Below are 26,130 nucleotides of genomic sequence, written 5' to 3' on the forward strand. Positions count from 1 at the left end.
TCACTCAGTCTCTGTATCTGCACACTCTAGCTGGGACTCAAGCTCTCTTCCTTCCAACATTCTATCGTTCTCCTTCTCTTTGGCCTGAGCCAGTACAAAACCGTTCAGTTTAATGCGCTCATCTGGGTATTCCAAATTTGTCAAGCTGGTGTTGCCCTTCTTCCTCTCGCCCCCTTCCTCCTCCTTCACCTCCTCCATGTCCTCCTCCCTCTTCTCCATTGCCTCGCAAGCTCTCCGCACATCATCGGGAATGTTACTCTTCAGGTCACGGTTCTTGTGTCTCTTGGTTAGCTTGGTGAGGGAGCGGGAGCGGAAGCGGAGGTTGAAGAGCTTATCGTCCTCTGATGAGGCCTGCTGGGTCTGCTCGCTGCCTCTCCGCTGCTCATAACAAAGCTCCCCTGCCCCTCGCAACCTCAAGTTATTCAGCTTGGTGTCAATGCTCTCCTGGGAGGAGGTCTTGAAGCGGCCCTGGTCCAGGCTGACAAACACGGCCCTCTTCTCTGGGGAGAGCATGTCCAGCGAGTGGGTCCTCTGCTCCAGGCCCAGCTGCCTGCGCTCCATGCTGCGGATGGTGGCGGCCCGCTGCAACCTGTCGTGGATCTCCACACTCAGCCGCCGACGCGTCTCCCGGAACTCGGCCTGCACATTGGCCTTCCACTCAGCGGCGTGGACCTTGAACTCCCCCACCTGAAATCACACAAAGATGGAGATTGAGGCATGAGGGTGGGGGGTGTGTGCTTTGTAAATCTAATTGATTGGATCTTGTACAAATTCTCCCTCAGACAAAAGCAATGTTCCTTCCATAGAAAGTCAATATCACAGTATCCATCCATACTGTACTTACAGATCAATAGCTCAGTAAGCTCACTATTCACTCATCAGCCTAAACACTACCCACCGGACAAACACTGGTTGAATCAACGTTGTTTTCACGTCATTTCAACAAAAACATTTAATGTGATTGATGTTGAATCGATGTGGAAAACTGATTGGATTTTAAAAAGTCATCAACATAAGGTAATTTCATATTTTTTTTCACAACATTTAACCTACAGTAAATACGGTGACATGGTGGTTGAATTCACGTTAGTTGACAACTCAACCAAATGTTAATCAAAACTAGACGTTGGGGGCCTCCCGGGTGGCGCAGTGGTCTAGGGCACTGCATCGCAGCGCTAGCTGCGCCACCAGAGTCTCTGGGTTCGCTCCCAGGCTCTGTCGCAGCCGGCCGCGACCGGGAGGTCCGTGGGGCGACGCACAATTGGCCTAGCGTCGTCCGGGTTAGGGAGGGTTTGGCCGGTAGGGATATCCTTGTCTCATCGCGCTCCAGCGACTCCTGTGGCGGGCCGGGCGCAGTGCGCACTAACCGAGGGGGCCAGGTGCTCCGACGCATTGGTGCGGCTGGCTTCCGGGTTGGATGCGCTCTGTGTTAAGAAGCAGTGCGGCTTGGTTGGGTTGTGCTTCGGAGGACGCATGGCTTTCGACCTTCGTCTCTCCCGAGCCCGTACGGGAGTTGTAGCGATGAGACAAGATAGTAATTACTAGCGATTGGATACCACGAAAATTGGGGAGAAAAGGGGGTAAAATTTATTTAAATTTAAAACAATTTTTTTTTTTAAACTAGACGTTGAACTGGCGTCTGTGCCCAGTGGGTAATGGATATCTAACCACTTCTCCCACACAGCTAGCTAGCTAGCTGTCTGTCTGTCTGTCTGTCTGTCTGAGTGTCTCAGGGGCTCCAGACAAGGGCATCAACGAGGCATAATAACAAAACAGACACTGAAGGAAGGCAGGGGAGGGAAAGAGTGACCTTTTAGTTTCCACCGCTTTAGATAATGTAATGACAGGCACTGTAATTGAATGAGCAGCACCCACCTCCTCTTTGGTCTTTTTAGAAAGCACTCTGAGCCAGTCTCCGATCATGCTCAGGACCGCAGCGAAGTAGGCCAGACCCACCAGGATCCAGAACCAGACCAGGGGCTTGTACCACTTCATGTACTTGATCTTCCGATCCCCACCTGGGACAACAGTGGAAGAGTTGTTACATTGGATGCCAACTACTGGATGATCTACGTATATACATTGATGCCTGCTACTGCCAAATTATTGTCAACAATAAAAAATGTAGCACAAAAAAAAACATTTTAATTAAAGCCAGATTAGTAGGACCAGGGAGGCGGAAAGTTTCAGTTTGACAAACACAAAGTTTGTAATTGGGTTTTGAATTCTTTTGGATTAGTCTTTCTCTAATATTCCCCTAGATAAGATTGTCTGAGTTATAATTACAGACAGTCAATTATAGCATCATTATTCATGGGATTATCAAATGCAATGACGACACAACAAAACACAAGTACATAACCTCTTGGGTTGATGGAGACTCCATTAGCTAATTTCATAGAGATAATCTAATTTCATATTACGTGGATTGAATGCAAATGCGAGAAAAGAGAAAATGGTGAGTAGAAACAGAGAACTAAACAAATGTATGTCTAAGGCACAGTAAACCTGTTACAACACTATCATACCTGCCACATAGTCCCCGATGCCAATCGTTGTTAGCGTGATGACAACAAAGTAGAGAGCATCCAGAGTCGTCCATCCCTCGATATGTTTGAAAATCACTGCTGGGACACCGACGAAGACTATGCACCCGGCCAGGATGAAGAGTATGGTGGAGGTAACTCTGATTTTGGTCTGGCTTATTTGTTTCTGTTTTTGCTTCAGGACAAAAATGACATTGGTCAGAGGTGAACGGTAAGTCAACAAGAACTCAAAAGATATAACTGTTTACTAAATACATATTAACTACATTTCCCGCTGAAAGACACAGTATGTTTGAGGATAATTAGTTTAGTCAATGGCCCTATGCATCAATATCCATTAGCCAAATCACTCCAGAGACCAAAGTGAAAAGCATCCAAAACCACTCTCCATTAATCCAGTAGGAAAAGCCTGATTCCCAAATTCCCCCTTTGTCACAGAAACTCAGAATAGGAGTGCTGATTTAGGATCAGTTTAAGCTTTTAGATCACAATAAATATGATTATATGGACAGGGATCAGCAGTCCTACTCTGAGACATTTGATACATACAGCCTGCTCACAGAATCTCAATCAGGTCCTGGCCCTCTACCTTCTCAGTCTCCATACTCCATCAAACACCTCTGCCCTCACTACAAAGAGCACATCATAATCTCAGCCCCAGCTAGCCTGACTCATGTGTTAACTCCTTGGGGGGGAACAAGAGTTCAAATCCATTCACTGAGCCTGGCCTAATACCTGGATAACAGACGTATAGCCTTTACAGGGATAACTGTATCAAAGCCATTGTGCCGTTTACAGTGAATAGGGTCATTATGGGGTGGAGGTAACATGCTTGGTTTTCACTGTGGGAAGCATATTTCCTCTTTAGAGTCAATGGAACATTTTATGTTATTATAGTTACTGCTCGGTTACATAGCAGGCGCCAAATACTCATTTTCAAATACCCTTTTCTTCACCAAATAATTCATCAAACATGGTGTGTCTAAATTAATTTAACAGTCTGATCGAAAGTTGCTTATAGTTAACTTGAATCACCTCTTAAAGCATCATGTGCTCATCTGCAGTTTCAGTAAATCCCCATGTACATAACCTTAAATTCTCAAGTAATCCAACCTACCCTGTATATCTTCTCCACCCTCAAAACGCTCTTGACAAATATGGTCCCCAGCTGGTCTCCGATGCCAGCCAGGAGGAACCCAAACAGTGGGATGCCAAATAAGGAGTACAGGATGCAGAAGATCTTCCCTCCCTCCGTACTGGGAGCTATGTTCCCGTAACCTGTCACAGTGGTGTTTTGTTATGCAAGGCCTGTGTTATGTTCCAGGAGTTGGAGGTTAGAGGTAAATAAACACCAAGAGAGGAAATAATCAGGTTGGACTCGGAGAACATGACATTAATTACAACCTGCAGTGAATGGAGAGATTGAACATGGGCGGGGATGACTAGAGCACAGCTTAATCTGAACCAGCACGGTGGGATGTGTGTCCCTATCCACAGTGAGAGAAGCAGAGTAATTGTATAAACAGATTAAATGGTATTCATATGTTCTGCTAAAAACACACCCTAGTGACACTGTTCCTTCCCACGTCCTGATAGAAAGCTATTATCATCAGTAAATGATGTACTGTGAAGACACACTGTGAGACTTGAACAGTAAACATGCACACACACACACACACACACATTAGCATGAAGTACATCCTGTGAACGATGCATTCTTTTTCCAGTCTTTCTTTTATCCATTTCCCTGCTAGCACACATTGCATTACAGTTGTGTAACGTTGACAGAGCTGCACTTGAAGTACATTGAGTCACAGCACCTGTAGGTTACCTCATAGCCTACACGTCAAAGTAGACTCGTACTATTGCTTTATTGTACTCAGTTAATCAGAGGAGCAAGTCACGAGTTAATAGGTTTGGTGGTGGAGGATACCTATCGTTGTGATCACGGTCCCAGCGAAGAAGAAGGCACTTCCCAGGTCCCAGTGACTGGAGTTGTAAGATGTGTCTCCGATCGGACTGACTCCTGCACTGACAGCGTCTATGGCATGCTGGGAAAGAGGAAGAGAGAAACAGACAGAGCATAGAGTTAGTTATCTTAACCGGTACATAGCATACAGTTCGACGTGTAGTTTATCTACTTAAACATACAAATGAAGAACAAAATTAACCCAGAACCAAACACATTTGGTTGATATCTTGCACCAATGGATAACCAGTTGTCTTTCAACACATGCTAGACAGTAAAGAGGACAGTACCAACAACCCCTCAGACGATGTAAAGACAAAACCATAGGCCTAACACCTGTCTGACTGCATTTAATAGCCGATATAAACTCATCATACACACCATTGGTTATTTAATGCATGTGAGAGCAGATGACTGATGATGGTCCCAACTGTGACTATCTCTTCAGATGAACCTGGAAGGTCACCAGTGGTGGGAGGACAGAGGGAGTGATAGGAGAGAGAGAGGGGAGGGAAGGACGGATGGAAGGGAGAGGCTGTGAAGCAGGACAGGGTGTGGTGGTGATCAGTGTTCTCCACAGTCCACATGGTTAGCTGTGTGCTTGTGGCGTGCAAGGCATGCAGTAGCAGGGGTCTGGCCAGGTGTGTGAGACTCAGAGTCAGCCAATCTAAAGGGTTGGGTAAACACTGTTAGGGTACATCCCTAAGGATCTGGTGGGGAGGGATCACTTCCTTTGTAATGATTACTATCAGGACATCATGGGCTTTGTTTTTACTGAGTGTTAAATGAAAGATGGCTGCATGCCAAACAGCTGATTAGTCCATAATATCTTGTGTAGTGTGTACATAAACAAAGGAACATTTCACAGTCAATACTCACACCATACAACTCCATTCTTAGCACATCCTTACATGAATGCCAACTTCTTCTACTACAAAGACTGTTAAAATATCTGGTGGTTTGTTGTGCGTGTGTGACCTTGCTTAAAATACTAGTGTTTGTTCCACTTCCTTTGGTATTTCATCCTACATGCACAGAACGTCCGTGAAAACTGTCACCTACCGGAAGACTTTTATCTCTTCAATCTTATATGGTCTTTTCTGCTTTAAAAAAAATCACAGGCTCGTCCACCGAGGCAGGACATTAACATTAAAGAACTGCAGTCTCCTATTGCCTCGCACACTCACCGAAGACTCTCCTTAATCTGTACTCTAGTTTCCAAAAATGCAGTACAATATCAAATTTTTCTCCATCATATAATCACAATGTTTATGTGCGGTATACAATAAGGACTTATTGTATAAATTGAAAATGAATTAATATTTCCCTGAGGACCTTTAATTAGGGATAGGGGGCAGCATTTGTAAGTTTGGATGAATGAGGTGCCCAAAGTAAGCAGCCTGTTACTCAGGCCCAGAAGCTAGGATATGCATATAATTGATAGTATTGGATAGAAAACACTCTATAGTATACAAAACTGTTAACATAATGCCTTTGAGTACAACAGAACTGATATAGCAGGTGAAAACCCGAGGAGAATCCATCCGGAAAAATGTTTTTGGGAGGTGACACCATTTAACTTCTCTAGGGTATGTGGGACAGTAGCGTCCCACCTCGTCAACAGCCAGTGAAACTGCAGGGCGCCAAATTGAAAACAACAGAAATCCCATAATTTAAATTCCTCAAACATACAAGTATTTTACACCATTTTAAAGCTACCCTTGTTGTAAATCCAGCCAAAGTGTCTGATTTCAAAAAGGTTTTACGACGAAAGCACACCAAACGATTATGTTAGGTATGAGCCAAGTCACAGAAAAAGACAGCCATTTTTCCAGCTAAAGAGAGCAGTAACAAAAAGCAGAAATAGAGATATAATTAATCACTAACCTTTGATGATCTTCATCAGATGAGACTCATAGGACTTCATGTTACACAATACATGTATTTTTTGTTCTGTAAAGTTCATATTTATATCCAAAAATCTGAGTTTAGGCAAGACGCTACTGTCTCACTTGGCAAAAAGCCTGAGAAAATGCAGAGCGCCATATTCAAATTAATTACTATGAAAATTACTATAAAATCAAACTTTCATTAAATCACACATGAAAGATACCAAATTAAAGCTACACTGGTTGTGAATCCAGCCAATATGTCAGAATTCAAATAGGCTTTTCGGCGAAAGCATACAATGCTATTATCTGTGTATAGCACAATAGTAAACAAAGAGAGAAGCATATTTCAACCCTGCAGGCGCGACACAAAACGCAGAAATAAAAATATAATTCATGCCTTACCTTTGACGAGCTTCTGTTGTTGGCACTCCAATATCCCATAAACATCACAAATGGTCCTTTTGTTCGATTAATTCCGTCGATATATATCCAAAATTTTCATTTATTTGGCGCGTTTGATCCAGAAAAACACAGGTTCCAACTTGCTCAAACGTGACGACAAAATATCTCAAAGGTTACCTGTAAACGTTGCCAAAAAATTTCAAACTACTTTTGTAATACAACTTTAGGTATTTTTTAACGTTAATAATCGATAAAATTGAAGACGGGATGATCTGTGTTCAATACAGGATTAAAACCAAATGTAGCATGCCTTCTGGACATGCGCTTCAATCAAACAGCACACCTAGAGTGACTCGACTTCAAGATGGCCGTATTTCTTCATTACACAAAGGAATAGCCTCAACCAAATTCTCAGGACTGTTGACATCCAGTGGAAGCCGTAGGAACTGCAAGCAATTCGCTTAGAAATCTGGTTTCCCAATGAAATCTCATTGAAAAGAGAGTGACCTCAAAAAAAAAAATCTGAATGGTTTGTCCTCGGGGTTTCGCCTGCTAAATAAGTTCTGTTATACTCACAGACATGATTCAAACAGTTTTAGAAACTTCAGAGTGTTTTCTATCAAGATCTACTAATAATATGCATATCTTATCTCCTGGGGATGAGTAGCTGGCAGTTGAATTTGGGTATGCTTTTCATCCAAACGTGAAAATGCTGCCCCCTACCCTAGAGAAGTTAAAATGCCTGTCTATGGGGAAATCAATGGAATACCTCCCAGATTGCAGTTCCTAGGGCTTCCAGCAGATGTCAACAGTCTTTAGAAAGAGTTTCATGATTGTTTTTTGAAAAATGAGCTAGAATTTGTAGTTTTTCAAGGTGGCTCCCATTTTGGCTGTAGTGTTGTGGCGCGCGTCGGTGAGGGTGCGCACTTCATTATTTATCTCCGGTAATGAACATACTATTCTCCGTCTTAAATGTTATCGTTTATTTACATATTAGGGTACCTGAAGATTGATTAGAAACGTTGTTTGACTTGTTTGGACGAAGTTTATTGGTAACTTCCGGGAAACCGGTGGATTACTGAGTCAAGCGCGCCAACTAAACTGACTTTTTTGGTATATAAAGAAGGACTTTATCGAACAAAAGGACCATTTGTTATGTAGCTTGTGATTGCAAACAGAGGAACATCTTCAAAGGTAAGTGATTTATTTTATCGCTATTTCTGACTTCCGTGACGCCTCTGCTTGGTTGGAAAATGTTGGTAATGCTTTTGTATGCGGGGCGCTGTCCTCATATAATCGCATGGTGTGCTTTCACCGTAAAGCCTTTTTGAAATCTGACAAAGAGGCTGGATTAACAAGAAGTTAAGCTTTTAAACGATGTAAGACACTTGTATTTTCATGAATGTTTAATATTACGAATTTTGTATTTTGAATTTCGCGCTCAGCAATTTCACCGGATGTTGGCCAGCCCAAAGAGTTTTAACTGCCTTAGAATAAACGTCAGTTCTGCTGAAGTAGTGCCATTTCAGGGGAGGGAATCGTGGATTAGAATGAGCATTCAAATTAAATTGCCTCAGCACTTGTAGCCTTCTTGATGGGAATATACAAATACAAGATCAAGACACGCCTGCTTAGTGAACACCTCCTCACTTGTCCTTCATGCTGTCAAGTGGTGGTGATGTGTACTCCCTCATGAAGTATGGATATATCTACCCTCCTGTCACATATACGGAGCGAGATGGACTGAACCGCATATCTTCAGCAAAGGAGCATTACTTTCTACACATCACTGAACATGCCCTCTCATATACACTGAGTATACAAAACGTTAAGGACTCTGCTCTTTCAATGACAGACTTACCAGGTGAAAGCTATGATCCCTTATTGATGTCACTTGTTAAATCCACTTCAATCAGTGCAGATGAAGGGGAGGAGACAGGCTAAAGAAGGATTTTTAAGCCTTGAGACAATTGAAATATGGATTGTGTACGTGCCATTCAAGTGCCTTTGAACGGGGTATGGTAGTAGATGCCAGGTGCACCAAATTGTGTCAAGAACTGCAACACTGCTGGGTTTTTCACACTCAACAGTTTCCCATGTGTATCAAGAATGGTCCACCACCCAAAGGACAGCCAGCCAACTTGACACAACTGTTGGCATTGGAGTCAACATGTCCAGCATCCCTGTGTAACTCTTTCGATATCTTCCAACTTGAGGCTGTTCTAAGGGCAAAAGAGGGGGGTGGGGGGTGCAACTCAATATTAGGAAGGTGCTTCTAATGTTGGTATTAAAAAGTAGGACATCAAGTACGGTGTGTGTATCTAATTGGGCTGATTTCAGTATTAAAAACAGCCATAATCTGTTATTTTATAAACCTGATTACCTGGATTGGTTGAATACGGCCGTCGGTTTTGATAGCATGATAGAACATGCTGTTTTCAGGCATACGTGTACTGTTTTCCAATGAATCTGGAAATCACCTATACAGTTAACTGCTAAAATAAAGGAAACAACATAAAGTGTCTTAATAGGAGGCGTATGGTATTGTTTTCATGCTCATCAACCCATTCAGTGACCACTCGTTCCCTGTGGATGGGGGCATTGTCATCCAATGGGGGCATAGCCATGGAAGCCAAAATAATGGCCTGCCCAGCATTTTATACATCACCCTAAGCATGATGGGTTGTTAATTGCTTAACCTGTCTGGCTCTGGCGTTCCGCCAGCGGAACTCCTCCCACATTCCACTGAAAAGGCAGAGCGCGAAATTCAAAATATATTTTTTAGAAATATTTAACTTTCACACATTAACAAGTCCAATACAGCAAATGAAAGATACACATCTTGTGAATCCAGTCAACATGTCCAATTTTTAAAATGTTTTACAGCGAAAACACCACATATATTTATGTTAGCTCACCACCAAATACAAAAAAGGACAGACATTTTTCACAGCACAGGTAGCATGCACAAAGCCAACCTAACTAACCAAGAACCAACCAAACTAACATCAGATGACAGTCTTATAACATGTTATTCAATAAATCTGTTTTGTTTGAAAAATTTGCATATTTCAGGTATAAATCATAGTTTACATTGCAGCTACAATCAGAAATTGCACCGAAAGCAGCCAGAATAATTACAGACACCAACGTCAAATACCTAAATACTCATCATAAAACATTTCTGAAAAATCGATGGTGTACAGCAAATTAAAGACAAACATCTTGTGAATCCAGCCAATATTTCCGATTTCTTAAGTGTTTTACAGCGAAAACACAATATAGCATTATATTAGCTTACTACAATAGCCTACCACACTACCGCATTCATTCATCAAGGCACGTTAGCGATAGCAATAGGCACGTTAGCGATAGCGAATAAACCAGCAAGATATATAATTTTTGACTAACCTTGATAAGCTTCATCAGATGACAGTCCTATAGATGACAGTCCTATAACATCAGGTTATACATACACTTATGTTTTGTTCGAAAATGTGCATATTTAGAGCTGAAATCAGTGGTTATACATTGTGCTAACGTAGCATCTTTTTCCCACAACGTCCGGATATTTTTCTGACACTTTTTCTGACACACATATTCTGACCAAATAACTATTCATAAACATAACTAAAAAATACATGTTGTATAGGAAATGATAGATACACTAGTTCTTAATGCAATCGCCGTGTTAGAATTCTAAAAATAACTTCATTACGACATCCAGCTTAGGTATAGCGAGAGAGTACCCAAAAGCTGGGCGCAAACGACTAGTACAACATGTTCGACAGATATATGAAATAGCATCATAAAATGGGTCCTACTTTTGCTGATCTTTCATCAGAATGTTGTACAAGGGGTCCTTTGTCGGGAACAATCGTTGTTTGGATTTAGAACGGCCTTTTTCCCTCTCGATTTAGCAAGCACACTTGCCAAGTGGCGCGAATCTCTCCATCGTCAACAAACTCAGAGAACGGAACACGGCAAAACTCCCGAAAAAATTTCAATAATCTGATTAAACTATATTGAAAAAACATACTTTACGATGATATTGTCACATGTATCAAATAAAATCAAAGCCGGAGATATTAGTCGTCCATAACGACAGCTTATCAGAAGGCAAATCCAGGTTCCTTCTCGCGCTCTCCAGAAAACAGGAAACTGGTGACACGTCATGCCAAGAGCTATTATTCAAGCCCAGATCAAGTTACACACTCAATTTCTTCTCTCACTGCTTGTCGACATCTAGTGGAAGACGTATGAAGTGCATCTAAACTAATAAATATCAAGGACTTTAATTGGCATCCCCTAGAAGAGTGCATCGATTTCAGATTTTCCACTTCCTGTCAGGAAGTTTGCTGCAAAATGAGTTCTGTTTTACTCACAGATATAATTCAAACGGTTTTAGAAACTAGAGAGTGTTTTCTATCCAATAGTAATAATAATATGCATATTGTACGAGCAAGAATTGAGTACGAAGCCGTTTAAATTGGGCACGATTTTCCCCCAAAGCGCCCTCTGTCCTCAACAGGTTTTAATTAAATCAGGAAACACACCTGTGGATGGTGGCAAATGTTTTACCTTTAAACTTGGACAAAACAGAGATGCTAGTTCTAGGTCCCAAGAAACAAAGAAATCTGCTGTTTGATATGAGAAATAATCGTAATGGTTGTACAGTCGTCTCAAATAAAACTGTGAAGGACCTCATGTTACTCTGGAACCTGATCGGTCTTTTGACGAACTTATCAAGAATATTTCAAGGGCAGCTTTTTTCCATCTTCTTAACACTGCAAAAATCTGAACCGTTTTGTCCAAAAATTATGCTGAAAAGCTAATCGATGCTTTTATCACTTCTAGATTAGACTACTGCAATTCTCTACTCTCCGGCTTCCCAGATAAAGCACTAAATAAGCTTCCGTTAGTGCTAAATATGGCTACTAGAATCTTAACTAGAGCCAAAAATGTAATCATATTACTCCAATGCTAGCCTCTCTACATTGGCTTCCTGTTAAGGCTAGGCCTGATTTCAAGGTTTTACTACTAACCTACAAAGAATTACATTGACTTGTTCCGACCTATCTCTCTGATTTGGTCCTGCTGTACATACCTACATGTACGCTAAGGTCACAAGACGCAGGCCTCCTTATTGTCCTACAATTTCTAAGCAAACAGCTGGAGGCAGGGCTTTCTCCTATAGAGCTCAATTTTTATGGAATGGTCTGCCTATTCATGTGAGAGACGTAGACTCAGTCTTTACTGAAGACTCCTCTCTTCAGTAGGCCCTATGATCGGGTGTAGTCTGGCCCAGGAGTGCAAGGTGAACGGCAATGCACTGGAGTGACGAACCGTCCTTAATGTCTCTGCCTGGCCAGCTCCCCTCTCTCCACTGGTATACTCTGCCTCTATTACGGGGGCTGACTCACTGGCGCTATCCCATGACTTCCCTGGGAAGGGTGCGTCACGTCGTTCCAGGCTTGAGTCACTGACGTGATCTTCCTGTCCAGTTTTGCACCCCCTCGGACTCGTTCGAGCGGGGTCTCCACTCTCTATCTCTCTCGCTCTCTCTCAAAGCCAACTAAGATTTCCTCCTGAGGTGCTGACATGTTGTACCCTCTACAACCACTGTGGTTGTTATTCAACCCTTTTTAGAGTTAATTGCAGCCCAACTAAATGCTTCAGAGAGTTCAAGTAACAGACCCATCTCAACATCAACTGTTCAGAGGAGACGGCGTGAATCAAGCCTTCATGGTCGAATTGCTGCAAAGAAACCACTACTGATTTATTTAGAATTCAAGGCACACATACCCAGCATGGCTACCACAGCATTCTGCAGTGATACGCTAATCTTTTTTGCGCTTAGTGGGACTATGAATTCTAAATAAATCACTGACAGTGTCACCAGCAAAGTACCCCCACACCATCACACCTCTTCCTCCTTGCTTCACGGTGGGAACCACATATTCAGAGATCATCCGTTCACCTACTCTGCGTCTCACAAAGACATGGCAGTTGGAACCAAAAATCTCAAATTTGCACTCATCAGACCAAAGGACAGATTTCCACCGGTGTAATGTCCATTGCTTGTGCAGCAATTTGACCATGAAGGCCTGATTCACGCAGTCTCCTCTGAACAGTTGATGTTGAGATGTGTCTGTTACTTGAACTCTGTGAAGCATTTATTTGGGATGCAATCTGAGGTGCAGTTAACTCTAAAAAGGGGACGCAGATTGGGGTTCCTTCTGAGAAGCCGGAGGCGAGCGAGGAAACTCCCAATGCCTTCCATTCTCCTTGCTAATTGTTAGAAAATAAAATTGATGACCTACTATTACGATTATCCTACCAACTGGACATTAAAAACTGTAACATCTTATGTTTCACCGAGACGTGGCTGAATTTAGAAATGGACAATATAGAGCTGGTGGGATTTTCCATGCACCGGCAGAACAGAGACGCTACCTCTGGTAAGACGAGGGGTGGGGGTGTGTGTCTTTGTCAATAACAGCTGGTACGCGACGTGTAACATTAAAGAGGTCTCAAGGTATTGCTCACCTGAGGTAGAGTACCTTATGACAATCTACCAAGAGAGTTCTCATCTGTATTATTCGTAGCCGTCTATTTACCACCACAAAGCGAAGATGGCACTAAGACTGCTCTCAACCAACTCAATAAGGCCTTAATGCAAAGAAGAAAATGCTCACCCAGAAGCGGCGCTCCTAGTGGCTGGAGACTTTAATGCAGGCAAACTTAAATCAGTTTTACCAAATTTTTACTAGCATGTCACATTATTTTTTTACATTTTACCTTTATTTAACTAGGCAAGTCAGTTAAGAACAAATTCTTATTTTCAGTGACGGCCTAGGAACAGCGGGTTAACTACCTTGTTCAGGGGAAGAACAACAGATTTTTACCTTGTCAGCTCGGGGATTTGATCTTGCAACCTTTTGGTTACTAGTCTAATGCTCTAACCACTAGGCTACCCTGCCTCCCCATATGCAACCAGGGGGGAAAAATCCTAGACCACCTTCACTCCACACACAGAGATGCATACAAAGCTCTCCCCCACCCTCCATTTGGCAAATCTGACCACAATTCTATCCTCCTGATTCCTGTTAACAAGCAAAAACTAAAGCAGGAAGAACCAGTGACTTGCTCAATACGGAAGTGGTCAAATGACGTGGATGCTAGACTACAGGACTGTTTTGCTAGCACAGACTGGAATATGTTCCGGGATTCATCCAATGGCATTGACACCACCACAGTCATCGGCTTCATCAATAAGTGCATCAATGACGTTGTCCCCACAGTGACATATTGTACATGTTGTACATATCCCAACAAGAAGCCATGGATTACAGGCAACATCCGCATCGAGCTAAAGGCTAGAGCTGCCGCTTTCAAGGGGCAGGAGACTAATCCGGACGCTTATAGGAAATCCCACTATGCCCTCAGACGAACCATCAAACAAGCAAAGCATCAATACAGGATTAAGATTGAATCCTACTACACTAGCTCTGATGCTCGTCGGATGTGGCAGGGCTAGAAAACTATTACGGACTACAAAGGGGAAGCCAGACGCGAGCCTACCAGACGAGCTAAATGCCTTTTTATGCTCGCTTCGAGGCAAGCAACACTGAAGCATGCACGAGAGCACCAGCTGTTCTGGATGACTGTGTGATAACGCTCTCGATGTGGAGGCCAAACCTTTAAACAGGTCAACATTCAAAAAGCCACTGTGCCAGACGGATTACCAGGACGTGTACTCAAATAATGCGCGGACCAACTGTCAAGTGTCTTCACTGACATTTTCAACCTCTCCCTGACCGAGTCTGTAATACCTACATGTTTCAAGCAGACCACCATAGTCCCTGTGACCAAGGAAGCGAAGGTTACCTGCCGAAATGATTACCGCCCTGTGGCACTCACGTCGGTAGCCATGAAGTGCTTTGAAAGGCTGGTCATGGCTCACATCGACAGCATCCTCCCGGACACCCTAGACACACTCCAATTCGCATACCGCCCCAACAGATCCACAGATGACGCAATCTCAATCGCACTCTATACCGTCCTTTGTCAACTGGACAAAAGGAACACCTATGTGAGAATGATGTTCATCAACTACAGCTCAGCGTTCAACACCATAGTGCCCACGAAGCTCATCACTAAGCTAAGGACTCTGGGACTAAACACCTCCCTCTGCAACTGGATCCTGGACTTCCTGACGGGCCCTCCCCAGGTGGTGAGGGTAGGTAGCAACACATCTGCCACGCTGATCCTCAACACGGGAGCTCCCCAGGGGTGCGTGGTCAGTCCCCTCCTGTACTCCCTGTTCACCCACGACTGCATGGCCAGGCACGACTCCAACACCATCATTAAGTTTGCAAACGACACAACAGTGGTAGGCCTGATCACCGACGACAACGACAGCCTATAGGGAGGAAGTCAGAGACCTGGCCGGGTGGTGTCAGAATAACAACCTATCCCTCAACGTAACCAAGACTAAGGAGATGATTGTGGACTACAGGAAATGGAGGACCGAGCACACCCCCATGCTTCAAGTTCCTTGGTGTCCAAATCAACAACAAACTAGAATGGTCCAAACCCACCAAGACATTCATGAAGAGGCCACGACAAAGCCTATTCTCCCTCAGGAAACTAAAAGAATTTGGCATGGGTCCTGAGATCCTCAAAAGGTTCATCGATATTTTGGGTCCATGGTCAGGTTACTCCCCAAACCATAATCCCATTGAGAACTTGCGGTCAATCCTCAAGAGGCAGGTGGACAAACAAAAACCAACAAATTCTGACAAACTCCAAGCATTGATTATGCAAGAATGGGCTGCCATCAGTCAGGATGTGGCCCAGAAGTTCATTGACAGCATGCCAGGGTGGTTTGCAGAGGTCTTGAAAAAGAAGGGTCAACACTGCAAAGATTGACTCTTTGCATCAACTTCATGTAATTGTCAATAAAAGCCTTTGACACTTATGAAATGCTTGTAATTATACTTCAGTATTCCATAGTAACATCTGACGAAAATATCTAAAGACACTGAAGCTGCAATCTTTGTGGAAATTAATATTTGTGTCATTCTCAAAACTTTTGGCCACGACTGTATATATACTGAGATCATGTGACAGATCATGTGACACTTAGATTGCACACAGGTGGACTTTATTTAACTAATAATGTGACTTCTGAAGGCAATTGGTTGCACCATATCTTATTTAGGGGCTTCATAGGGGGGGGGGGGCGTCTGGGTTGGCGCCCCCCCCTTGGTTTGTGCTGTGGTGGAGATCTTTGTGGGCTATACTCGGCGTTGTCTCAGGATTGTAAGTTGGTGGTTGAAGATATCCCTCTAGTGGTGCGGGGGCTGTGCTTTGGCAAAGTGGGTGGGGTTATATCCTTCCTGTTTGGCCCTGTCCGGGGGTATCATCGGATGGGGCCACAGTGTCTCCTGACCCCTCCTGTCTCAGCCTCCAGTATTTATGCTGCAGTAGTTTATGTGTCGGGGGGCTAGGGTCAGTTGGTTATATCTGGAGTACTTCTCCTGTCTTATCCGGTGTCCTGTGTAAATTTAAGTATGCTCTCTCTAATTCTCTCCTCTCTTTCTTTCTCTCTCTCGGAGGACCTGAGCCCTAGGACCATGCGTCAGGACTACCGGGCATGATGACTCCTTGCTGTCCCCAGTCCACCTGGCCTTGCTGCTGTTGCAGTTTCAACTGTTCTGCCTGCGGCTATGGAACCCTGACCTGTCCACCGGACGTGCTACCTGTCCCAGACCTGCTGTTTTCAACTCTCTAGAGACCGCAGGAGCGGTAGAGATACTCTTAATGATCGGCTATGAAAAGCCAACTGACATTTACTCCTGATTATTATTTGACCATGCTGGTCATTTATGAACATTTGAACATCTTGGCCATGTTCTGTTATAATCTCCACCCCGGCACAGCCAGAAGAGGACTGGCCACCCCTCATAGCCTGGTTCCTCTCTAAGTTTCTTCCTAGGTTTTGGCCTTTCTAGGGAGTTTTTCCTAGCCACCGTGCTTCTACACCTGCATTGCTTGCTGTTTGGGGTTTTAGGCTGGGTTTCTGTACAGTACTTCGAGATATTAGCTGATGTACGAAGGGCTATATAAAATAAACTTGATTTGATTTGATTTGATTCATAGCAAAGGGGGTGAATATACAGTGGGGCAAAAAAGTATTTAGTCAGCCACCAATTGTGCAAGTTCTCCCACTTAAAAAGATGAGAGAGGCCTGTAATTTTCATCATAGGTACACTTCAACTATGACAGACAAAATGAGAAAAAAAAATCCTGAAAATCACATTGTAGGATTTTTAATGAATTTATTTGCAAATTATGGTGGAAAATAAGTATTTGGTTAATAACAAAAGTTTATCTCAATACTTTGTTATATACCCTTTGTTGGCAATGACAGAGGTCAAACGTTTTCTGTAAGTCTTCACAAGGTTTTCACACACTGTTGCTAGTATTTTGGCCCATTCCTCCATGCAGATCTCCTCTAGAGCAGTGATGTTTTGGGGCTGTTGCTGGGCAACACGGACTTTCAACTCCCTCCAAAGATTTTCTATGGGGTTGAGATCTGGAGACTGGCTAGGCCACTCCAGGACCTTGAAATGCTTCTTACGAAGCCACTCCTTCGTTGCCCGGGCGGTGTGTTTGGGATCATTGTCATGCTGAAAGACCCAGCCACGTTTCATCTTCAATGCCCTTGCTGATGGTAGGCTTTGTTACTTTGGTCCCAGCTCTCTGCAGGTCATTCACTAGGTCCCCCCGTGTGGTTCTGGGATTTTTGCTCACCGTTCTTGTGATCATTTTGACCCCACGGGGTGAGATCTTGCGTGGAGCCCCAGATCGAGGGAGATTATCAGTGGTCTTGTATGTCTTCCATTTCCTAATAATTGCTCCCACAGTTGATTTCTTCAAACCAAGCTGCTTACCTATTGCAGATTCAGTCTTCCCAGCCTGGTGCAGGTCTACAATTTTGTTTCTGGTGTCCTTTGACAGCTCTTTGGTCTTGGCCATAGTGGAGTTTGGAGTGTGACTGTTTGAGGTTGTGGACAGGTGTCTTTTATACTGATAACAAGTTCAAACAGGTGCCATTAATACAGGTAACGAGTGGAGGACAGAGGAGCATCTTAAAGAAGAAGTTACACGTCTGTGAGAGCCAGAAATCTTGCTTGTTTGTAGGTGACCAAATACTTATTTTCCACCATAATTTGCAAATAAATTCATTAAAAATCCTACAATGTGATTTTCAGGAATTTTTTTTCTCATTTTGTCTGTCATAGTTGAAGTGTACCTATGATGAAAATTACAGGCCTCTCTCATCTTTTTAAGTGGGAGAACTTGCACAATTGGTGGCTGACTAAATACTTTTTTGCCCCACTGTATATGCACGGACAAGTTTTCCCTTCTTTTAAAAAAAATTTTTTAAACATGTTTTTTTTCCATTTCACTTCACCAATTTTGACTATTTTGTGTATGGTCATTACATGAAATCCAAATAAAAATCTATTTTAATTCCAGGTTGTAAGGCAACAAAATAGGAAACATGTCAAGGGGGTGAATACTTTCGCAAGCCACTGTAACTAGGCTACTGAATCACCAAGACTTCTAGTTAAATTAATTATAAATACCTCCTCTCAGACAGCAAGAGTCTTCTAATGGCTTCATGATATATAGGCTACCCTTCAAATGACTACACACTGAAATACTGAAATAAAACAAACAATTAGCTAATTTCCAATGTCAGGCTGGGTCTGTAGCTCTATTTGGCATATCCCATAAAAACAAATATGTATATTTGAAAGAGCTAGCTGGCTAGCTTGTAAAGTGGCAAATTAAAGTAGCCTAGCTTTTTTTGTTAGTTAGCTTACAAACGTGCTCAAATTCGAATAATGTTTCAATTTATTTATCTATCCTATAGTTTATCATATGACTTTGGCTTCATATATTTGTTCAACCATGTCCTCAAGTTATCATGCTGGAATTGATTATTTTTTTCATTAGAATGGCAGTTAAATTTATAATTTACCAAAAGGTTCTATAGATGGGGTGAAAGGCCGTACCCATTCACTAACATGATCCTAAGCGGGACAGCACGAAATGAGACGCAGAGACGTGACTGTATTGGGTGTTTTTCTTTCAACTCTCCCCTAAACAAACAAACAAACAACAACAACAAAAACAACCAGTTGGTACTAAACGCCAAACCAACAGCTTGAGCTGAACCTATAACAGAGAATCATAGTGCTGTGGAATTCATAATCATTCTGCCTCTTTTTGCTCTTCAGTCAGGTCCTTAAGAGAGCACCAACAACAATTAGTCAATTGCCCTCAGGTGAGCTCATCAGTAGTGGCTGTACTGCGGCCCACCTCCAGGAGAGGGCGCAGTCGGACCACTTCATCTGGCTGATCCCTCACAATGGGTTAGCTGACAAAGTCAGGAAAACGATGTGCACGCTTCAATGAAGTCCTTGGGTTGTTGTGATACTGGATGGACATATACATGTAGCTACCAACAATGACAAGACAACTGCCATGTGGGGAATCGTAAGTCACTCATTTCAGCTAGTTCCGTCTTGTTTTGAGGTGTTTTGACTGATTTCATGTCATTGCTAATATGGCTCAAATTCGCTAGCTAGCTAACCAAAAACTGTAACAATATATTTGAGAGACAAGTGCTCATTCATGTTTTTAATAAAACATTGGAGACTAATTATAGTTTACATGTAGTCAACAATCTAAGCCAGTGATCACCGACTGGTCGATCTCCAAGGCATTTCTAGTCGATCATCAAACACTTATGTAAAAAACAACTATGATAAAGCCTTACTTCCTATTTTTTTTATTTGTTTCAGCACAGTCAACACTTTGTACAACATATATAAGCTATAAAATGTGCGTTCTCCCAACCAGCACTGCAGCTGCAATGAATGAGTATACCAAAGTGTTCTGATAAGCTTATTATTAGCAAGGAATATTTAACTTTCTCTGGTCATAGGAGTAATAACATGAATAGGTGCATGAGGCAGAAATAATGCAGTGCGACTTGAGTTTACCATCAGCTGGAAGACTGTGTTCCCTTTTCTCAGTGGAGGGAGGGAGAGCAGAGGGAGGGAGAGTCAGGAGAGAGGCAGCCTCACAACTGCTACCTCCCCCCCCTTCAGACTGACCACCAGATGCAGGCCATCAGTTCAGTAAAACAAATATATAGTATATTATATTATATTACGCTCACTTAGCTGTGGATCACAAGTAATACAACAAATGATCTATTACCAGTGTGGTCATATACCTAAAAATTGTAAATATAATTTCAAAATTGTCTGAGAAGAACAACATTGACAGGGCAATTCAAGTGATAATATATTTGGCCTATAGCCTACTGCACAAACCTCATTGCTACAGAATTGTTTTTAATTGGTTAATGTTGCATAGGCTTAAGTTTGTCATGTTTAAAAAAAAAATCTGAGCGTTGGATCTCGGCTTGCATTTGGACTCAAAGTGATCTTGACTCAGAAAAGGTTGGTAACCACTGATCGAAGCCAACCCTGTCTGTTTCCCCCCTAGTTGCACACACTGTAACGAGTGCGCTGAGAGTCGGTAAGCAAGTTCAAGGAGTGAGTGTTTTATTAAATAAAAGAAACACAAACAACGCACCGACATGAAAACAGAGTCAATAACACCTGAGGAAAGAACCAAGGGGAGTGACAGATATAGGGAAGATAATCAGATAATCAAGATAATCGCCAGATGGAGTCCAGGTGAGTGTCATGAGGCGCAGGTGCGCTTGATGATGGTGACAGGTGTGTGGGATAATCAGCAGCCTGATGACCTAGAGGCCGGAGAAGGAGTATACATGACACGCTTCGGTTTTGTTGCTAAACAACCAACCTGTCTAGAACCCCTTTTTTATCTAAGAGTGTATGCTGTTTTTAAACACATTATTTCCTTGTGCTTCTAGCTATCATTTAGTTTGCAGCAGCACAGGTTTGTATGAGCCTTGCTGTTTGCCACTCAGACCTCGGCAACAATGTTTCAAAAAAAAAAAAAAATTGATCTTCTTGCCATAGAGAGCTAACGCCATCTGACGTCAGCTAGCCATTTTTCTGACCAGGTGAAATCATGCAGCAGCACCCTTAAAACCTCTGACGAGTCACAAACCCGGATCCGGGATCCCCCCCATCAAAAAAAGCTGACTAGCATAGCCTAGCCAAAAGCCACAGGGATATCATATAATAAAATGTTCATGAAATCACAAGTCCAAGACACCAAATGAAAGATACACATCTTGTGAATCCAGCCATCATTTCTGATTTTTAAAATGTTTTACAGGGAAGACACAATATGTATTTCTATTAGCTAACCACCATAGCAAAAGACACAACTTTTTTTTTTTCCACCATTTTTTTCCTGCAGAGGTAGCTATCACAAATTCGACCAAATAAAGATATAAATAGTCACTAACCAAGAAACAACTTAATCAGATGACAGTCTGATAACATATTTATTGTATAGCATATGTTTTGTTCGAAAAATGTGCATATTTCAGGTATAAATCATAGTTTTACATTGCAGCCACCATCACAACTCTCACCAAAGCAACTAGAATAACTACAGAGAGCAACGTGAATTACCTAAATACTCATCATAAAACATTTATGAAAAATACACAGCGTACAGCAAATGAAAGACAAAGATCTTGTGAATCCAGCCAATATTTCAGATTCTTTAAGTGTTTTACAGCGAAAACACAATTTAGCATTATATTAGCTTACTACAATAGCCAACCACACAGCAGCATTGATTCATGCACGTTAGCGATAGCGAATAAACCAGCAAAAGATATAAAAATTTTCACTAACCTTCTCAAAACTTCATCAGATGACAGTCCTATAACATCATATTACACAATACATATATTGTTTGTTCGAGAATGTGCATATTTAGCGGCACAAATCGTGGTTATACAATGAGAATAGTAGCCAAGCTGCCAACAAAATGTCGGGAGAAATCTTGGGAGAGGCACCTAATCTAATCAATAACTAATCATAAACTTGACTAAAAAATACAGGTTGGACAGCAAATGAAAGATACATTACTTCTTAATGCAACCGCTGTGTTAGATTTTTAAAATTAACGTTACTACGACATACAGCGTGCGTTAAAGCGAGACCGCACCGAAATTAATGGCGGAATAGTAGTGTAACATTTTTCAACAGAACAACGAATTAACATCATAAATAGTTCTTACTTTTTGATGAGCTTCCATCAGAATCTTGTGCAAATTGTCCTTTGTCCAGAAGAATCGTTGCTCGGTTGTAGATTGTCGTCTTCAACTTTGGAATTAGCAGTAAACATTAGCCATGTGGCGAAGACGTGCCCAACTCACTATAACGCAGCACAAATGAAATACCGAAAATCGCAATATACTGATATAAACTGATATAACTCGGTTTAAAATAACTACATTATGATGTTTTTAACACCTACATCGAATAAAATCAGAGCCGGATAAATCTAACTCATATAACGAGAGCTTTTCAGAATGCATTCCTGAGGTCTGTCTTGCATCATGGCGAACGTTGAAAAGAGTGCACCCCCGGTTCCAAGAGCCTTTATACGGCCTCAGATCTGCCTAGCAACGCCATTCCAATTCTCACTGCTTACTGACATCTAGGGGAAATCGTATGCAGTGCATGTCGACTCATAGATTACATGCAAATTAATAAACTGACCCTGGAACAGAGTGCCCGATTTCAGATTTCTCACTTCCTGACAGGAAGTTTGCTGCAACTTGAGTTCTGTTTTACTCACAGATATAATTCAAACGGTTTTAGAAACTAGAGAGTGTTTTCTATCCAATAGTAATAATAATATGCATATTGTACGAGCAAGAATTGAGTACGAGGCAGTTTAATTTGGGAACAACATTTTTACAAAGTGAAAACAGCGCCCCCATATTGACAAGAAGTTGTCAATGGAAAACAGTTCAAACAAATTAAAAGGGAAAATTAGCTGTCATTTCAGAGCTTGATGTGACTTGGTCCGCTTTTGATTTCTAAAATCCCAATTACACTCTGGTTGTTTGGTAGGTAGGTAGATGGGTAGATCACTGAAATTGATCGAAACGATAGCTCTCGTTATCATTTTCCACTCTTTTTGTAGTTATCGTTGTAGTGTGATCGCTCCTGTTCACTAGAATTAGAAAAAACATTTTTTATATTTATCCTTATAGTTATCGTCCTTGGTGTGGATGGCCCTTTAGAGCCAGTCTGTGATTGGTATTTTCTGCTTGTTATTTTCACCGCTTTGAAAGGTTCATGAGCCTAGGTCCTTGCAGAAAGAGGCCCAACCGACACATTTAATCAGTTTCTGTGTAGGTCACTGTTTACTGGAGGCAGTAAACATCATTCTAGCTTTAAATCAACTGCAGGTCCTCAGATCCAGGTTAATCTTAGAGACTGATTTGCATCATTGGTCAGTCTAAGGTATATTCTTGGAGGGTTCTGCTAGAGATGTGTGCTTACTGGTATGTACAATATAAACAACAACTTCCAATAATACTCTGTCATTGTTTACAATTTTTCCCTTTTTCCCACACAAACAAAGCTCTGTTTCTACATCTTGTTGTTACATAAAAGAAACATGAACTCTGCCATGACCAGTGACCACCAGCTTATTTTCCTATATGTGGGCGTCGATAAAGAGCAACAAATCAATACATAGCCTTAATTATTCACAATATCAGGCCCAAGGACATTTCTAGAGGTTGCAGCAGTTACAACTTTTTAAGTAAGGCTGCATTTCTTACCCAGACAATCAGCTATTCAGTTATTCCCCCAAGTCCTGTTTCTAAGCTGACAGTTATGTAACATAAGACGGCTGGTCAATTATGCCACTTAACTAACATGATGCCTGAAGTGGATGTTTATATACATGATGTGTCATTGTTCATTATACTGTAGCTACCATGATTAATACCATGGCTACTGACAAACCCTGGGGCTCTTATTGTGTTTACTTTAAGAAGGGCACATGACATATACATATTAATTAGAACACACAGCCGGCCAGTGTGTAGTCAGTGGGGTGTGTGTGTGTGTCCATGGTAGGCTCATAGGAAGGAAGTTCCTAGCTCATAACTCATCCTGACTCATGGGCACCACTGGAGGAACTCTAACAAGCTATTAAAGCAGGATTAATAATGTAACATCTATACAAACAACCCTATTTTACATTTCACTAGCTGGGCATCTATATAACTCCTCAGATCTATGTACATCTGCACTACTGCTGCACATCTAGAACTTTTGAGATGTGCCAATACCTAAGTCCATTTACATTGACATGGGTACTCAAAATTGCTCCAGAACATAGAATCGAATTTGAAGAGGTTAGTGTTCATATAAACATAAACTAAATATGCTTCTCTGCATCTATGCTCAAAACTGGGTCAAAGATGGTGAGTCTTATTTAGTTATTGTTTGCTTTTTAAAGTCTACCAACCATGCCAGTAGGCATGCCAGCTAAGATAATTAGACAAGCTAGCTACTCTAACTTGATTGATAACCTGAAATGGCTTCTTGGTATCTAGTTTTAAAAATTGCTAGGTGGCTAGGTGTATTACAGAGAAAAACAAACAGGATAAATCTGAGGGGGCACGTATCCCTGTGCCCCTATGGGCATGATAACCATCACCATTCATCGTGCCACTCGCCATTGACCCACACGCACACACAAATGCACACATTCACACACATCCCCAGCAACACTCACCTTGATCAGTGCTTCCAGCTCAGCAGGCGTGACACATGGGTGCTTCCGCAGGAACAAAGCTTTTTCTAGGGTGATGCTGTCCTTCTGGTTGCTCTCAGAGGGCTGCTCCAGGGCCCGGAAGGCCAGGCCGCCCCCCACCAAGAAGGCTACAACCACCACGAAAACCGCCACCACTGTCTTCCACTTCATCACAGAGTGGAGGGCCGAGAGGTCACCGGTTGTGTCCATGCTGGCCACCACGCTGGCGGAGCGGGAGGAGACGGAGAGCCGGGGTAAGGGGCAGTGGCCGTTGGCCCCCTTGGAATTACAGCCCATGGGGTTCTGCATGGCCGCCACACTGGCCTGGACAAGGCTAGACTGGATCATCCCTGATTGGACCTTCTTGGGAGGGGCCAAGTTGGTCTGGACCGCCACTAAACGAAGTAGAGAGCGTATAAAGTATAAGTTAGCAAACTATTTTCATAATTAACGTCTGAGAATGTAGCCTTTAGGAGCTTAAATGTTGTCATTCACCTTTCCATCCCTGAATAATACTCAAAAACAGCTACAGTATGGGGCATGGTCCTCTGCAACTTCAGTATCAAAGTTCTAGAAACTAACAGAGACGCAGATGGGATAACTGTATCCATCTATCCCAGCAGACTAATGATACAAGCCATTTGTGTGCTACTCCAGCCTGCAGCCCTGGACAGATGCCCCATTCCATATAGCCTGGAGTAGCATTGCCAAGCACTTAAACACCTCCACAGAGTTGGTTTTTTAAATGAACCTCAGACTCCTTTTATTTCATTTTGCATGATACTTAAAAAACGTAAATTCTGAAACACTGTACCTAGGTTTGTTCTCTGTTGTTGCATACCTTTCTTTGTTTGCTGAAATCCATACTTTTTAATTAAACGTTAATCAAATACAACCCCTCACGGTTTACTTGTTGAGATTCATTTGGCACATGTGGATTAGCACATAGTTGCCATTTTAGAGCAACAGCAATGAGGAAACAGTCGGTGGTTGTATTTGATTAACGTTTACCAATGAATAGCGTAAGTTTAGAGCTGTCCACCCAACAACAAAAAATCTTGACCGAGTCTTCCATATATAGAGACACTATGTGTGTTATAATATCAAATCAAATGTATTTATAAAGAGATCAAGATCAACCAGAAGAAAAAAAACTTTTTCCAACCCCCCTCCTCGTGGATGGACTGTCTGCAATGAACTTGAAACACTAGCAAACTTGCAACATTGTATAAAATATTCTTGGCCCTCAGTGTTCTGCACATGTATGCAATTTGTGCACAGGATAATAAGTAATCAGGTATTTCCACTGGATCAGAACCTTACATGTTTCCTTTTCATGCTGAGTTGTTATCAGAGAGAGAGCTGGAGTTATGTTTCTAATACTTGAGGAACTATTGTCATTCTCAATGGATTCTAAAAACAAACTGTTTACTTTGAGAAGCTCCACAGGTCATTAGTGCTGGTGAGATAACCCAATCAGAGATACTATCAGACATCC

The 26,130-nt window shown here is 42.2% G+C and overlaps 1 protein-coding gene across 1 annotated transcript; it reads right to left on the reverse strand.

The window, feature by feature from the left end:
• On the reverse strand, window positions 1–25,471 carry LOC120023241 (potassium channel subfamily K member 10-like). The gene is made up of 8 exons (XM_038967285.1): window positions 25,447–25,471; window positions 24,615–25,027; window positions 4,480–4,597; window positions 3,664–3,824; window positions 2,529–2,721; window positions 1,876–2,018; window positions 223–687; window positions 1–84 (listed from the first exon to the last, which is right to left on the reverse strand). Exons 1-8 carry the CDS (start codon window positions 25,469–25,471, stop codon window positions 1–3), a joined length of 1,602 nt encoding a protein of 533 aa, XP_038823213.1.
• Window positions 25,472–26,130: the final 659 nt, after the last annotated feature.

This window comes from Salvelinus namaycush, chromosome 28, assembly GCF_016432855.1.
Source record: "Salvelinus namaycush isolate Seneca chromosome 28, SaNama_1.0, whole genome shotgun sequence".
Classification (NCBI taxonomy): domain Eukaryota; kingdom Metazoa; phylum Chordata; class Actinopteri; order Salmoniformes; family Salmonidae; genus Salvelinus; species Salvelinus namaycush.

What these genes read in the sequence shown, in the direction of transcription:
- LOC120023241 (XM_038967285.1), bottom strand. Translation starts at nt 25,471, where the DNA reads ATGCAACAACAGAGAACAAACCTAG. An exon ending in ACAACAGAGAACAAACCTAG is followed by an intron (nt 25,028 to 25,446) that starts GTACAGTGTTTC and finishes TACTTCGTTTAG; the next exon opens with TGGCGGTCCAGACCAACTTG. An exon ending in CTAAAAAGACCAAAGAGGAG is followed by an intron (nt 688 to 1,875) that starts GTGGGTGCTGCT and finishes GTGTGATTTCAG; the next exon opens with GTGGGGGAGTTCAAGGTCCA.